The sequence below is a fragment of the Rhizophagus irregularis genome, chromosome 12 (assembly GCF_026210795.1).
Source record: "Rhizophagus irregularis chromosome 12, complete sequence".
NCBI classification, from domain to species: domain Eukaryota; kingdom Fungi; phylum Glomeromycota; class Glomeromycetes; order Glomerales; family Glomeraceae; genus Rhizophagus; species Rhizophagus irregularis.
The window spans coordinates 3142659-3159350 of NC_089440.1; the positions used below are offsets into that span (position 1 = coordinate 3142659).

At 25.7% G+C, this 16692-nt stretch overlaps 3 protein-coding genes across 3 annotated transcripts; all 3 read left to right on the plus strand.

Annotated features, from left to right (window-relative positions):
- Positions 1-3268: 3268 nt before the first annotated feature.
- On the plus strand, positions 3269-5375 carry OCT59_004199 (uncharacterized protein; the record flags this gene model as incomplete). Its single annotated transcript, XM_066148133.1, has 5 exons — positions 3269-3302; positions 3381-3574; positions 3880-4546; positions 4623-4939; positions 5025-5375. The coding sequence occupies 5 exons, from the start codon at positions 3269-3271 to the stop codon at positions 5373-5375; spliced, it is 1563 nt and encodes a 520-aa protein (XP_065996761.1).
- Positions 5376-9060: 3685 nt separating this feature from the next.
- On the plus strand, positions 9061-9484 carry OCT59_004200 (uncharacterized protein; the record flags this gene model as incomplete). Its single annotated transcript, XM_066148134.1, has 2 exons — positions 9061-9164; positions 9268-9484. The coding sequence occupies 2 exons, from the start codon at positions 9061-9063 to the stop codon at positions 9482-9484; spliced, it is 321 nt and encodes a 106-aa protein (XP_065996762.1).
- Positions 9485-14544: 5060 nt separating this feature from the next.
- OCT59_004201 (uncharacterized protein) lies at positions 14545-14950 on the plus strand (the record flags this gene model as incomplete). The annotated part of the gene is made up of 2 exons (XM_025325275.2): positions 14545-14568; positions 14642-14950. 2 exons carry the CDS (start codon positions 14545-14547, stop codon positions 14948-14950), a joined length of 333 nt encoding a protein of 110 aa, XP_025181867.2.
- Positions 14951-16692: the final 1742 nt, after the last annotated feature.

The following is a 16692-nucleotide window of genomic DNA, read 5'->3' on the forward strand; positions in this document are numbered from 1 at the left end:
TTTATGCAATTGCAAATTCGATTTAGACAAAATTTATAGTTCCGGGCGAATTTAAAATTTTATTTTTACATATTATATACGTTACTGATTTATTTAAATAAATGTCTTAATTTAGTTAAGCTAATACTACGTATTTATTTATTATCGTAAAATTCATCAAAAAAATGAATAAATAAATAAATAAATTTATATATATCCTATCCGGATTTATTCGAATAGAAACCGGATAATTTTTTTTTAATTTATCCGGATAACGGTTTTTATCCGCCAGCTATGACACAGTTTTATTTATTTTCGTACCTACTGTTGTTGTGAATTTAGTATTCCGGATAATAAATATCCGAAACATACGCGTTATTAACATATAGTAATACAAAAACTTTATTGAACATTCGATATTATGACTTGAATAGTATTGATTTTAATATGATATTAACATACGACCTATTGTTATGATTTATAGCTGTCCGGAATGAATTAAATGATTTGCAAGATTTTACAAAAATATCTGGACGTTAGTTTTTTAATTATTATATTTAATCATACTATAACATTGCTATACAAAATGCCAAAAAATGATGGATTGACTATATTAGTCCACAAATAGAATATGGAATTATTGACTAACTAGTTATATGTATTAATATGCATCATTGAATTCAACACTATTAATATTATTATCAGTGGAAAAAAATGTCAACTGATTCTTGCAAAATATATCAAATTATCAAAAAAGGATTGTAGTTTGTTTGATATTGATTACATATTTTCGTTAAATTAATAAAAATTGGGTTAAATGTTTCTTATAAGATTATAAGATTTAAAATTATTAATTTAAGAATTAAAATTATATACTGTATATACCATAACACAAATCTAATCGCTAGAAGAGAAAAATTCATTTTGTCGTTCGATGTTAATACTGTTTTAAAGTAATCATTTATTTTATTCTTAATTTTTCCTTGAAATATTCTTTTTTTACGTAATAATCATTAATATGAACCCTTTCTTTAACAATAAAAAAAAGTTTCAATTTTAATATTATGATTAATCTGATAAACTGACTTCTGAAGTAATAATCTCCAAGGTTAGCAATTATTAAAATCGTAAAATATATTTTTTTTAAATTTAATTATTAAAATTATTTCAAGACTTAAGTATAAGTGTAAGTTATTAATAAGAAGCTACCATTATAAAGGCACTTACTTATCAGTTTAAAAGGATGAATAATCACTATCATAAAATTAGCGTCTTTAAGCGGATTACGTCATGTTAACTTCGTATCAAAGGCATTGTCTTAAATAAATGATAATAAATACTTCGGAAATTTGATTTATCCTATACCATTTTTAATATTGGGCTTCCTTTTTCATAGCTCTCAGATAACAATATTTAGGACTTAACCACGATTAGAAACATATAAACATGATATTCATATCCAGGTAAAACATCTGCGGCTATAATTGTTGTTTTCATTCTAATTGTATTTAAATGAAATTAAAGAGCTCTTGTATTGAAAGTTTCAGCAAATTTCTCTTGACAAAATTTCTTGAATTACCGTAATATAAAGTACACCGCCACAATAATTTCAACTCACGTGATTTCTTGTTATTTCACGGTGACATACTTTAAAGCCAAGATACATGGACAACATGTGAGTGTAAAAAATGTCAATATACATAATTCGCCCAAAATCATTTTTTTAACGTCATACTACAATATTCCAGATATTCCACGTTTTCTGAAATTAAAATAAAATGTTTAAACTAAGGAAAACATTAAATTCTGTAATTTATTGTTTTGTCTGTTTATTTCATTATACTTTTTAAGTGTTTAGTTTTGCATTTTAACCTTCTCTATAAACATGTAAAATAATATCTTCTAATAAAGTTTCCAAAATTTGAACCCTTTCTTTTAGAAAAAGATCCTTTACATTTTTTAGCCTTGCAAAATAAATAGATGTGTGAAAAATTACATAAATCTACGACACCCACAACGGTATACGAGTACGCATTTATTTATTTTTTTTAAAAAAAATAGCGTATTTATTTGATTAACAATTAAAGATAACGTATTTTTCCAACTAATAAAAAAGCATATTTATTTAATTAATGATATAAAATAAGCATGCATATTTATCCAATTATTAAACATTTAGAATAAATTTGCAAATAGTGAAAAAACTTCAATACTTAAAATATCCAGCCACTACCATATAATCTTATCCTTATCTTTCATGTGATATATTTGCCGGTAAAGTTTTATGTTGAAATAAACTTTGAATATATCATATCCCATTAATCTAAATTTAAAAAGAAAATAAAGGAAAGTAGAGAACAAAATAATAAAAAAATATGAAATATAATCCCACCTGTATGTAATCTTCTAGAAAAAAAATCAAGTTCTCAACAATAGACTTTTTCTTATTCTTCGAAATAATATATTAATTCAAATTCTAAGGTCTAAAAAATCCACTTTGTAGTAAAGAGAAATCCTAGAAAGGAAAAGAACATTAAAACAATGTCTTGACTAACATCCTTACGTCAAAAATAAAAAAAATTAAAATTGAAAACTGATCTAAGTTTATATGTTTTGTATGTGATATGGGTAGTAGAAAGAAAATTTGAAGATATGTTATTACGTATATACTATATTTACTATAGTAATAATTATTTATTTTATTTTAAAAAAAATGAAAACATAGTAAATTAAACGCGTCCCATAACTAATAATGATTAATACTATGTCAAAATCTGATCATCGACCTCGCAGTCAATAAATCTAAGAATTTTTGAATACAATCCCCTAACAAAATTGATATGTTAATACACTTAAATTACATCATAAAATATACATATTATTCGTAACACCTACTGTGCATGTATCGTGCACAATATATTTCAACATGTTTCATCTTTAAACGCGTATATGTCAAATGCCTCAGACTGATGAAAGTTGAGTCATTTGCTAATCAAAATATGTCTAATTTCTAATGATATGATTTTAATCAAAAATTATATCATGCCATATTTGGCAAAATGATTCAGTTCTTGTTGGTCTTTGTCAATATAATAAAGAATTATAAATGTAGTGTTAATTTTTTTTCACTTTGATATCTCAATGTGTCAGCTTGAGTCACACTATATACAAGGGATATTTTTTATTTAAGACATCAATTTCAATTATAAACTCTCAATTTATAAAACTCTTAAACTCTCAATTTTTTAAACTCAATTTTTTAACTCTTAATTATCAATCAATTTCAAACATGAGCATGCTTGAAAATTACATTGGTCAAAATGGTAAATCTTGTGAACTGTATTTTAACTTTTAATATTAATAATTAATCAAAACTTTATTTCAATCTTAAATCTTTCCAGCCCTTATCTCTTATTTAACAGATAATAATAGGACAACAAGATCATATTTAGGATTCTTAAAAGGTCACTGTGATATTATTATTACTTCAATTGCTACTACTAAAACTTTTTTAGGCAATTGGAAAAACCTTGATAATCTTTGGGCTGTTCGTTTTTTGGATGAAGGAAAAGATTTGCCAGATTTAAAAGATAAGGTGTGTTTTTTTTTTATTTTGCAAAGTTAAGGGTAACCCCTAAGTTAAAGCATGCTTAACTTAGGGAATTTACTGGGTTTGACAACCTTGGTAGCCACTCCAAGTTTCTCGATTCAGGTGTCCTAACTTTTGTTGTTAATATAAGTCTGCTAATTCTGGAGGAGGAATTGGCTATGTACCTTCTTATATTACTAAATAAAAATTTTAACACACTACTAACATCTGTTTCTTATAATATATAGGTAATTTCAGAATGATCACGTTATACAAAAACATTAAAAATATTTTGGCAAGAAATTATCAAGGAATATAGAAAAACTTCTAAGAAATATAATGAAAAAGAAAATCTATTACCTGCTGATTCATCTTATTTACAAAATGTTATTGAGCTTTCAGATAAAGATAATGTAAAAAAGAATATTGAAATTCCTATTAAAGATCATTTCATTTCTACTGATTTACAAAATGTTATTGAGATTTCTGATAAAAATAATATTAAAAATCATTCTATTTCTAATTCATCTCATCAAAAAAAGAACATTAAAATTCCTATTAAAGATAATTCCATTTCTACTAAAAATTATTCCATTTTTACCAAAGATCATTCTAAAAATTCTCAACTTATTAACTTTTGTTATGATATCCTTCAAGAACTTGATATTAAATCTAATATTCATCCATTTTACAAATATGATGAAAAGATTATAAAAAATCCAATAGACTTATTTACCATAATTTCAAAATTAGAAAATAATCAATATGCAAATATTGAAGAATTTGAAAAAGATATTCGTCTTATATTTCGTAATTGTTATAAATATAATGATATAGGAAGTGAAATGCATACTTTAGGAGAAGAATTGGAATCAGCTTTTAATAAGATTTGGACTGAAAAAATTATTTTTCAAGTTAAACAAAAAGAAAAATTAAAAAGAGTACTAGATAATGATACTGATACTGATTCATCTTCTGGTAAATTATAATATCTTTATCATTATTTTTTTTTTATTTATTATTTATTAACTCTTCATATAATTATTTATATTAGAACTTGTAACAAAGCAAATTCGAATTTTGGAACAAAACAAAGATAGATTAGTATACAAACAAGTTGTAAATGATGCTCTTCTTATTGCTTCAGCATACGAAAACCTTGTTACAGATAATATTATACCTTTTATTGAACTTTTAAAAACATTTTTGTCAACAAGATCACAAATATCATTGTCTTCTGCAGATGAACCTGTTCTTCAGGCAATTGTTGAAAACCTTTTACCATTAAAATATCGTATTCCTGAATTATCATTAGTAATGGATAGTACAAAATTAAAAGGATTTGGTCGATTTGGATATTCAGATATTTTTGTTTTAAAAGGAATAGGAAATAATAATATTAGTTTAGAATTAAAATACATTTCATTGATTGGATTAATTAAAATCAAAAAAAAAGTCTAATACAAATGATTTGGAAAATTTGGATAAAATTATTGAAAAAGAAGATGAAAAAATTCTACTAAAAAGATCATATGAATATTGGTCAAAAGAGCATAATGAAAATAAACAAATAACTATAGAAGAAGTATTAAATAATGGAGTTAATCAATTGAAATCATATATGAATATTATTTCAAAGGGAAAATCAATTGATTATTACAGTTCAGGAATATTTGATAAAAGAATTAAAATAACTAAATCAAATCCTAATAAATTAAAAGGATTTGTTATATTAGTAATTGGTTTTCGACGTATTTTATGGAGATCTGTAGAAATGACATCTAATTATTCATATGAAAAAATTTAAATACTTTTTTTTAATATATTATAATTTAGATTTATATAATATTAAATTTAATTATTAATAATTAAACTTCCATTGATATTTTAATTATTAATTTTTATTGCTATATATATATATATATCTTACATTACACATATCAAGTTATTTAATTATTATATTTTAATTAGTTGATACTCATTTTGTATGGAAGTAGGAAGGTAAAATCTTATATTAAACTAATATTATATATGTTATTACCTTAATTTATTATTAAATAAAATTATTAATAAAATATCTAAAAATAACTTATTTACCCTAAATTATAATATACTATTATTTTACTAATATATATATAATATTTTTTTATTTCTTTTAATGAAAAAATGTCACGTTTGGCATTTATTATTTTTTTTTTTTAATGAAAAAACGTCAAACCTGACATTTCTCATTCTTTTTTAATGGAAAAACGTCAAACTTTTATTAAAAAAACGTTTTTTTGTTTCTTTTAATGAAAAAACGTCAGATTTGACATTATTTATTATTATTTTTTTTTTAATGAAAAAACGTCAAATTTGACATTATTTATTTTTTTTAATGAAAAACACCGGGTTCAACGTTTTTTTTATTAAAAAAGTAGTATTTACTAAATCTTGCATTAGCATTTACATTAACCCAACTCCCCTCTAAACATGAACTCTTGTATTATAATAACTACAAAAGGCTGAGATTTTCATTCGAAAAATTAATTATTCGGTAATTGATTTTGCAGATCAAATTCCGATGAAAAAAATATAGAAGCCCAAACTATCTTTTTTTTTCCATAAAATTACGTTAATTGAGATAACAATATAGTAGCATCATGTTTATTTTCATTTTATTAAATTGATTGTTATAGGGTTCAGTCTATTTCACTGATAATTATTTCATCGACATTTCAACTTACCGATAGTGAGTTAATTTCACTGATATAAGTATATTAAAAATAAAAGGAAAAAATATACCTTTTGTATGAAAAAAAATACATTTTTATTTAATATAAAGCAAAAAACTTCTAATTACTAAATAACATTAATAATAATTCATTAAATATTGCAAAATATTATTAAGTATATTAATAAACATTAATTTTTTGCGAAATATTTTAAAAATTTTCACATTTTAAGAAAAATATTTAATTGTCCGAAAAGTGATTTGTTTGAATATATATTACGATTTATGTAACATTACCTATATGACCCCCTAAAATTATGCCAAATAAATATACTGTATGACACGACTGACACGTAGATCAACTTAAACGATTTTTGCGACGTATTAATAAGAAAAATATTGATTTTACAATGAGGACATTATTATTTTTGAATAGGAATTGTAACTGATCATTTCGCTAAAAAAATCAGAAACTTTATTTAACGTCAGGTTGACCGTCTATGAAAAATCTTAAAAAGATTCGAATCCCTGCTTGTGAAACACTTTAAAATTAATTACATATTAGTAAAAAACTAATGTTGTTACAAATTATCTGCGAGAATTTTCTTATTTAATCGGAAATTGATTTTTGCAGATCAAATGAGTTACCATTCCGATGAATGATTTTTTCCATAGAATTTTATTTATTTGTAAAAATTTATAAATTTAGTACTACGAATGAATTGGGATTTACAAGGTCACACTTAAGTTAAATATACTATTTCACTGAAAATCATTTCAACTTACCGACAATCATTTCACCGAAAATCATTTCATTTCACCGACAGGGTTATTTCATCGAAAATCATCTCGCCGAAAATCATTTAATTTCACCGACAGGGCTATTTTACTGAAAATCATCTCCCCGAAAATCATTTCATTTCACTGTCCGACACCGATAATCATTTCACCAATTTTAATTTTTTACTGTAATTTGATAATCGATAACATAACCACAATTATTAATTAAAATTATTTAAATTACAAACTAAGAATTTTGTAAAACACTTACTATTCTATTTAGTCTTAGTGTTTATATAATCCAAGATAAAATAATAAAGAAATAAATAAATGATAATAATTTAAAATATAAAAAAAACATTGTTACATATCGGCTGATCAGAAAAGCCTCCCATAATTTTATACGCTAATGACAATAAGTAACCCATCAGTTATATAATGAACCCATCAACTGAGCTTAAATATTAATTGGCTTGATTTTTCCAATCAGCCGATATGAAATGATCCATCTAAAAACAAATTGGTAAAATAAATAAGATTTTTTTTTAAAGCAAACTAATTAATTAAGAACTTACCATCAGAAATTTCCAGTTCATCTTGTTTTTAACAAACATTATTGGAAACTTTCATATTACTTTCTTTTATATAAGCAAAATTTTTTTTTGGAAACTTATACTTAATAACTTTATTACTTTATTCAAATATTAACCGTGGCGGAGTAGCTCGCTGAAAGCATTTTTAAAGCTGCGCAAGGTGCTATGATTTTACTACAGTTTGTCTTTGCCAAACTGTTGCACAAATAATACCTTTTGGACCTGCGACCTATATGAAAATCTTTGAAAATTTTATCGTTATATCGAATTTTTAATATATCGGTATATCGAATATCAGCATATCGAGGTCTGACCGACAGTACTTACTAAAATGATATACAAATTAATTAAACTTTTGTTATAGGGTAATAAAGTTAAATTCTTAGAAATTTTAATTATTATATAAAAGTAATGCCTAATTTTTTTCAAACTTCATGTAAATATTTAAACTTATTCAAAAGTTTACCTCTGAAAACCTGATTATATGATCAATAGTATCGGTTATAATGAATTATTCGTTCTACACGTATTTTAACCATACTACTTTTTAAAATACATTAGAATTTGAGTAACAAATGATGTTGAAACATCGCCTTTTATAAATAGTTTGAGTGATTCAATTATTTATTAAACAACTTAGTAATTATTGAAACTTTAATAGTCTAAATAAAAATAACCGACATTAAATTAATTAAAGAATCAATTTTATAATTCTTTTTCTTTAAAAAAAAATTGTAGGAATCCAAATTATTAAATTAAATAAAAATAACTATAATAACTATAATATTAAAATATACTTTGGAAAGAAATGCATTGAATATTAACTTTATATAATATACAGTACAGTTCAATAAAGACTACTATAGAATAAATATGATATTATATTTCTGAAAATCTCATCGTAATAATCATATTAGACATAATAGATACTCATTAAACTTGAGTTAAATTAATAATACAATCCGAACATTCATTAGAATTAAAAGGTATTAACTTGTTCTTTAATATGTACTATATTTTATTTAATTCAATTAAATTTAAATAAAAAAATAAATAAGAAATTTATAATAATAAATTCACTTGTTTGTATTTCATAATATCATATATCTCATTCTTGTAGATTTGGTAAATTTTTGAAAATTGAGTAGTTGACTTGTTATAAATTGTTATAAAGAGGTAGATTATTATTTGAGGCTAAACAAAATCGTTAAATTAAGTGATGATGAACTCAAGATCGTGTATATCCTAAAAAGATGAACGAGAAAAGTTACGCAAATGGATAGGCGCTTCTCGTTGGACATACAAGTGTCTCCATGGCATTACAAAAGAGAACATCAAAAGAACAAAAAAGACTTACGTAAATAATTTCTTAATGTCAATGCGTTTAATAATACACCTGACTTAAAATGGGTATTGGAAGTCCTTATGATATTCGTAATCAGGTTATGGATGATTTAATCAAGGCGTATAGCTCAACATTTGCTTCTGGTATTAAGAGGTTTACCATGAGGTATCGCTCTAAAAAAGACAGACAGCAATCTATTACTATAGAATCAAAGCATTGAGGTCTAAAAAAATGAGTACTCTTTTCTGTGGAAGGTAAAATCTTCTAGGCCAATTTCCCATACTCTGGGTTATGACAGTCACTTAGTAATGAATAGGTTGAGCGAATTCTATCTCTGTATTCCAAGACCGCTTGAATTACAAACCGAAAATCAAGGTCCATTCATAGTAAATGAGGAACAAAGAAGAACTAGGTTAATTTCACTTGATCCAGGTGTTAGGACTTTTATGACTTGTTACTCACCAGATGGTTATACTGCATCATGAGGTAATGGAGACATTGGAAGAATTTATCATCTATGTCATGCTTACGATAAAATACAAAGTAAGAAGGACCACTCTTCATGGTAATGAATATAAATATTTTTGGTATAAATTGAAACAATGTATGCTTCGCATTCAGAAAGAATATGAAACTTATTAGACGATTGCATAGGAAACTTGCAAAGTGGTTATGTAGTAATCACAGGATAGTACTTCTCCCTGAATTTCAGATCCAGGTCTCCGCAGTATTCAGTCTAAACTATCCAGAGCCATGTGCACATGGAGTCATTATCGTTTTGTCAATATTTACTTCACAAAGTAAGAGAATATCCTCACTGTAAAGTTATATTCTGAGTATTATACGAGTAAAACATGTGGCTCCTATGGATTAGTTAATGACAAACTAGGTGGATCAAAGACTTTTAAGTGTGAAGGTTATTCCATTTGTGATATTAACGGAGCTAGAAATATTCTCCTGAGTTTTCTTACTATAATAATTTAATATAAAAAAGTCCTTTGCGCTTAGCGAAGGAGCCTCCTAGAGAGTTTAAGACTTCTCTTGTAGTACTTGTATGGAAACATATAGGTTAAATACGGGTAGAACATATTACAATATGATGAAAAGTGAGAGCAAGATCAACAAATATAAAATTTTGGACGGTTGAAACAAAATTATCAGGTAATTTTATAGCTAATCTTTTTTTTGTACACTGTACACCACTATCATTGGTAGTGGTTTACTTAAATAGAAAAGGATCTGAAGAACAATCATTTTCCCATTTTTGTGCTTTTCCTTATCCACGGTTATTAAGTTAACCCTTAAGGTGTTTCCAGAAAATTTTTTACTACAACATAAGCCAGAAAGTCCTATTAAAGTCAGGACTATTTAAAAAAAGAGAGCAGTTTAGCACCGTTGACCTCCTTAGAGATTCAAAAATTTGTATGGGATTGCCAATACATGGAACGGAAAACACTGTAACTTTAAATTGCATCCTTAAAGGGAGGCCTTCTACTAGTGTTTGGAATCGGATATATTCGAATATACTCGAGTATTCATTTAAATTTATAAAGTGTATTTGAATAATATTCGAATAAGTTAAATTTCCTTTTATAGTAATGATTTACATAATTTTTAGCCTGAATTATGATTTTAACTCAGTTAAATTTAAGGATTTAATGCCCAATTAGAATTTTAACTATACTATATCTGGTTAAATGAATACTCAAATAACCACTATGCTTATTCGAATACTCGAATATACTCGAGTTATTCGAATAACTGTTACATGATTCCAAACACTACCTTCTACACATATGTTCTCCGTTAAAATCAACAAATAAGAAACAGTGGCCATGTTCAAGGATATAATTAGAGATAAACACCCAAGAGCCTTTGGAAACGTTGATGTCACCAGTTTAAAACTGTGAGAAATACCTATCCCATGTGATAAAGAAGTCGAGTTCCAGAATCTTACTCTTCAAGAAAATGATGAATTACTTGCATTAAGGGTTATAGGAGATTACTGGAATGAAGAAACTCATATTCACGTAATTGTTTCATGTAAGTGATAAATGTAATGCCAGTTATTAGTTATTAATAATCACTGTGCATCTTGTTTTAACTATTTTTACGCCATAATTTATGCAGGCGGCTTTAGATCCAGTGGCAAGATTATTCTCTATATATATCTCAACTGCCTTGTACCTATGGACATTGAGAAAATTTTATTATTCTCTTATTTAATTAATCATTCAAAATAATGTATTATATTAATATAATTATTTAATATTCTTTAACCTAAATTAATTTTATTAACTAGATTCATTCTTTTCTACGCTTGTAAATTTATATAAATTTGTGATTGTGCACAAAAAAATACTTTATCAAATTTACACAACATCTATTTGTACTATATAATTATATAATTTTAATTTTTAAATCTCTGCAGATTTTTAGCAAATTTCATTATACTTGAACCACTAAATACTAAAAAAAGTGAATAGTAGAAGGAAAAACTACTAACCTATTTGAAACCAATCCTATAAAATAATATTTTTTAAATAAATGATTATAATCATTTATGAAATCAGAACTTGATGTGCTTTATTTAAATACTATTCCATTTTGAGAATTTTTTTTGCATTATTAATTGTATTAAATTGGAAATTCCAGTCATCTTTATCAGGATAATAATAAAGTTTAAGAACTTGAGTGCGAAACTCAGATTTTAATTCATTGGTACATTTAACTACTGGATCTAAAGCTCGCTCTTTATTAATATCATTATCAATTATTGAATTTTTATCATGTTGTTTCACAATTATCATTCATTTTTCTTACATCTATCGATCCTTTTAGCATTTCGTATTCAATTCTAAATAAGTGGAATAAAAAGAGGCACATGTTAGTAAGCAATTCATAAATTATAACCAAAAATGTTTACACTCAATCTAAGATAGAAGTAGACCATCACAGCAATCCAGCAACTAAGTATCTAACAGACAGGTTGTTTGACTGTTTAAAAAAGGTTTAAAAAAGGTACATAACTGGTTCCTCCTTCAGAACTGGCAGATTTTAAACAGGAAATTTCAAAAAACTTGAAAGTAAAGAAGCACCCTTTTGCAGATTGTACTGTACAATACTTTCTCAACTCAATAACCTTGATACTTACATTCTAATCCTTAAGAATAATGGCTGCTTTACTGTGTAAATTAGGGTGATAAGATTTTGCATTATTCATTTTTATAAGATCTTCTTTAATTTTATAAAGAACATCTCCTAGGTTTTTGAAATCATATTTACTTCTATAAAATTTACACACTTCATTACAGCTCCAGTTTTCAGTTAGCGTCACTAAAAAAAATCCATTATCTAGTAATGACACGTAACTTTTGAAAGGGGTTTAATAAAAAGTGTTTAAATAAAAAACAGCTCTAGGAAAAGTTTGATTCTGAAAAATAAAAAACAGCTCTAGAAAAAGTTGATTCTGAAAAATACAAAACAGCTCTAGGAAAAGTTTGATTCTGAAAAATAAAAAACGGCTCTAGGAAAAGTTTGATTCTGAAAAAAAAAATTTAAAACAAATCGAATATATATTTCCTTACTGAATACAATGCAATCAATAAAGTTTGCGAAGTATATACCTGATTTTATATCATGTTTTTAAAACTTGAACAATCTCAAATTTATTTAGTATTGTAAAAATAATGATTAATATTCCAAATGATGTCATTTAATTTTTGAAATTTTTAATTCCTCTTATCATCTGACTTTTTAAAAAATTTGTGTAACTTTACATAGGATCATCTTGCCACATCACCTGTCACAATATAAATAATACTTTAAATGTGATAGTACAGGTGATATATAATGCAGTGACAAATAGAGATCAGGCCAGTAAAAAAAAACTAAGTCCCTTAGAAACATAATAAAAAACATAAACAGATCAACATGATGATGTGACAAAAACATTACAGGGGTGGTGTAGTAAGATGATTCCTTTAGGATCCTTTACATATAACTATATTGCTTAATTAGGAATATACAGTATATAATATCATTGTAACATCATCTTATTTTAAATTTAGCATCACCCCAAGATTTTTCACCCCACGTGACCTGCATAAAATGTTACTTGCGTCACATCCTACTGTTTTCATTTTTTCATGGGGACTTTAGAAAATTTTTAATAGTGAAAAAAATTATTTTCACGTCCCTTAAACATCACTAGAATTTTACTTAGAAATCTTAGGGTGTAATGCTGGCCATTTCGTAATATTTTTTCAGGGAAGTCATACTGTATATACTGCATATTAATGTGTAATTGTGCAATTTTTTGTTTGTCATATTTAGCTAAGAAACCTACTATTGTGTATATTAGTATATTGCAATTATTGCATATATATGTTAATGTTCCGGGCTAAACTATTTTACAATTGGCGAAATGTTTCGTCTTTTAGGGTAAACTTCTGAAATTATGCCCAAACTTCCGTAACATGCCCAAACCTCCGTAATTTCTGAAACATTTATTTTTAAATTACTTATATCCAGAATTTCCGAAACTTATTTATTGTGATTAAATGTAAAATAAAAAATAAAGTAAATTGAAGTTTAAAATTTATTGTTTGTTTATTGAATTCTTTGTTATTATTAGCAAACAAACTTTACATATCATCAATTATTTTATCAGCTTCTATATCAGGGTCCCATTCTATACTACTTTCATTTTCTGATATAACTATATCTTGTATATTTTCCTTCTCCTATATTGTCGCTATCTTCAATAATTTTGTCCAAATCTGCATTTGCGTCCAAATTTAACTCTCTGCTAATCATCAAATCATTCTCCTCATCAAATATTCTTGCTTCTATATCATCACTTTCATAATCATCATCAATAACTTCAATTAGATTGTCACCTGGATTCAAACTAAAATATTACGAATTTCCTCATTTGTTTTTCTTATACTATAATATGACAATTCTTGTTTTGCATGTGCATACAAGTGGCCTCATAGTGACTGTCTGATTCTTGTTCACCCTGTTTAGCGTAAGTTCTCCATACAAGTGACTTAGACCTACCACCTAAATTTTTCATTTTTTAATTTCTTCACGTTATAGTAAATCATCATCTGGCAAAAACTCTTGATATTCTAGTTTGCATCAAAATTTAAAGCTGCGGTTTCCGCAGTTTCTGCATGTTAGATAGGATGATCATTTTCCTTTTTTAGGTTTCAGAGGTTATGGAAGTTATGGAAGTTTCATCACATTTCAGAAGTTTTGGCAGTTTTGGATTTTTAACCAATGGTGAAACTAGTTTCGTCAAGTTTCGGAGGTTTCGCCTGCAAATAGGTTTTGGTTTCGTCCAGAACATTAATATATGTACTACAATAATCAATAAGTAATATGAATAATAGTATATCTGTATAATACAACTATAAATAATATTAATATTTATGAAATGGACCTTATTTTAGAGGTAACTTAATATGATTTTAGTTAAATATTCATAAAACATACAATATACCCAATAGAGGGTAAGATAAAAGACCTATAGCTTGCAATGTTCAGTTTAACAAATGTAAAGGTAATTAAAAATTATGACTTTATTTAATTATGATTTATTTTATTAATTTTTTTATATATTTGCTAATACACAGGTTAAAAAATCGAATGTTATAAAATCAACTGTAAAATGTAGATGTGCAAATTCTAACAAGAAAATCAAAACAATTGTCACAATTTCTGATTTTGATGATAATTGTGATGATAATAACAATAAAGAAAATTTAAACTTAAATTTCAATGAACTTGAATATCAAGAAAGAGAACTAGTTTTAAAAAAATGTGAACTTTTATTAAGAGAACGTGAAGCAAAAGTTCATGTAATGGAACTGTCTAACTTTGAGAAGGAGCAGAAGTTAAAGTTACATGTTACAAGTATTGTTAATACGATGAAAGTAAAATAACCTAGTATAAAATTTTATAGTTACAACCTGTATAAATTTTTGGTAATGATGATCACACTTTATAGTTATTATAATATATGATAGAATAAAGTTTTGGTAATAATGCAAGTGCAATTTACATTAACAACTTAGTATAGATTTGGTAACGACCATATCAAATGAATTTTATTAATAATTCATGACCAGTTTATTTCTAATTGTTCAGATTTTTGATCGGGTTTTAGTTGAATAATATTAGGCCTATTCAATTCTGATCATTTGGGATTTTGATCAGATTTTGAATTAATAATTATTGGCTGATAGAATTGCGTGACCTGATCAATGATCTGAACTTTCTGAAAAACAAAATTGTGATATCATTTTGATCACTTTTTTAACATGTCTGGTGTCTAATGAAGTTTTAATATGTACCCTCAAAAAGTTTAATATACTTTTATGATATAACTTATTTGTCATTTTTAAAAAAGAAAAATATTTTATTATACAAAAAATAAGGTAACCAAGGTTTAACCATTCAATAAACCAATTAAAGTACTCAATTTTGATTTTAATCACATAATAGGATTGGTTAATAGATTTTTGATCAAAAAATCTGAATAATCAGACCTATTGGTTAAAAAAATTGTATAACTCGATCAGTATTCTGATTTTTATAAAAAAAAAGTAGTTTTTTTTTATCACTTTTTTAAAAATAACAAACGTGACAAAAACAAATGGACTGATTGGTTAAAGTTGAAATTTATCACGATTAGTACTGAATTGGTCATATTTTAGGATTGGTTACCAGATTTTTGATCAAAAACATAACAATCAGAAATGAACGTTCAAAGTATAGAACTTACTTTAGATGAACTAGTAGAAATGTTTGTTTAGGCAGAAAAAGAAACAGAAACTGATTTTATAACCGTCTTTAAAGATTGAATATTAGATCAGATACTAACTCGATCCAGAGTAGTGATCAACTGATCATTGATCATTTGATCGTGTATTTTTCTTGCAAATAAATTTTTACATCAATATTCTAAAACGTAAAGCATTTTTTATCTGAGCCAAATAAAACTATTACACCTGTTTATCTTCTACTATACTTGTAGCCAAAACCTTTTCACGTGATTTTTGGCCACATCTTTAAATCAAAATTAAGTTAAAAAATGATAAAAATTAATCTCTACATTCAGCCAAAACTATAATATAAGTCTTTGAAGTTTCAGATGGATTTCTGGATAGTTTTTAATAATTTATTATAATTAAATTACTGAAAGGCTGAAACCTTGTCCAGCTTTATGAAGGTTTTGGCTACATGTATACCCTCTACTATAACTGGAAATGAGAGTCATGTTAGCGGGAAAATTAAAAATATGACACAGTTTGCCCAATCAAGCCTATAAAATTTTTGCAGAAACAAAAAAACTTAGGACTTAATGAGTGCTATAAAAATCTTAGAAAATAAGAGGTTAATGAACTGGACTTTATTAGCTTGACCATGGAAAAGAAATTGAAATTAGGACTGGCAAAAAGGCTAGTAAAATTCACTAAGAATATTAAGGAAAAAAGGCCAAGATCATTCTCTTTTTACAAGACTAAAAAAGACTTGAATGAGATGTAGTACAAGTATGAGATAGATGATGATCAAATAGCAGACATATTACAATTTGCACAAAGCAAGTTTATTTTTACTATTTATTAACTTGATTTATGTATAACTAATGTGTGATAGTATTATTATTGCTTTGAAAAGAAAA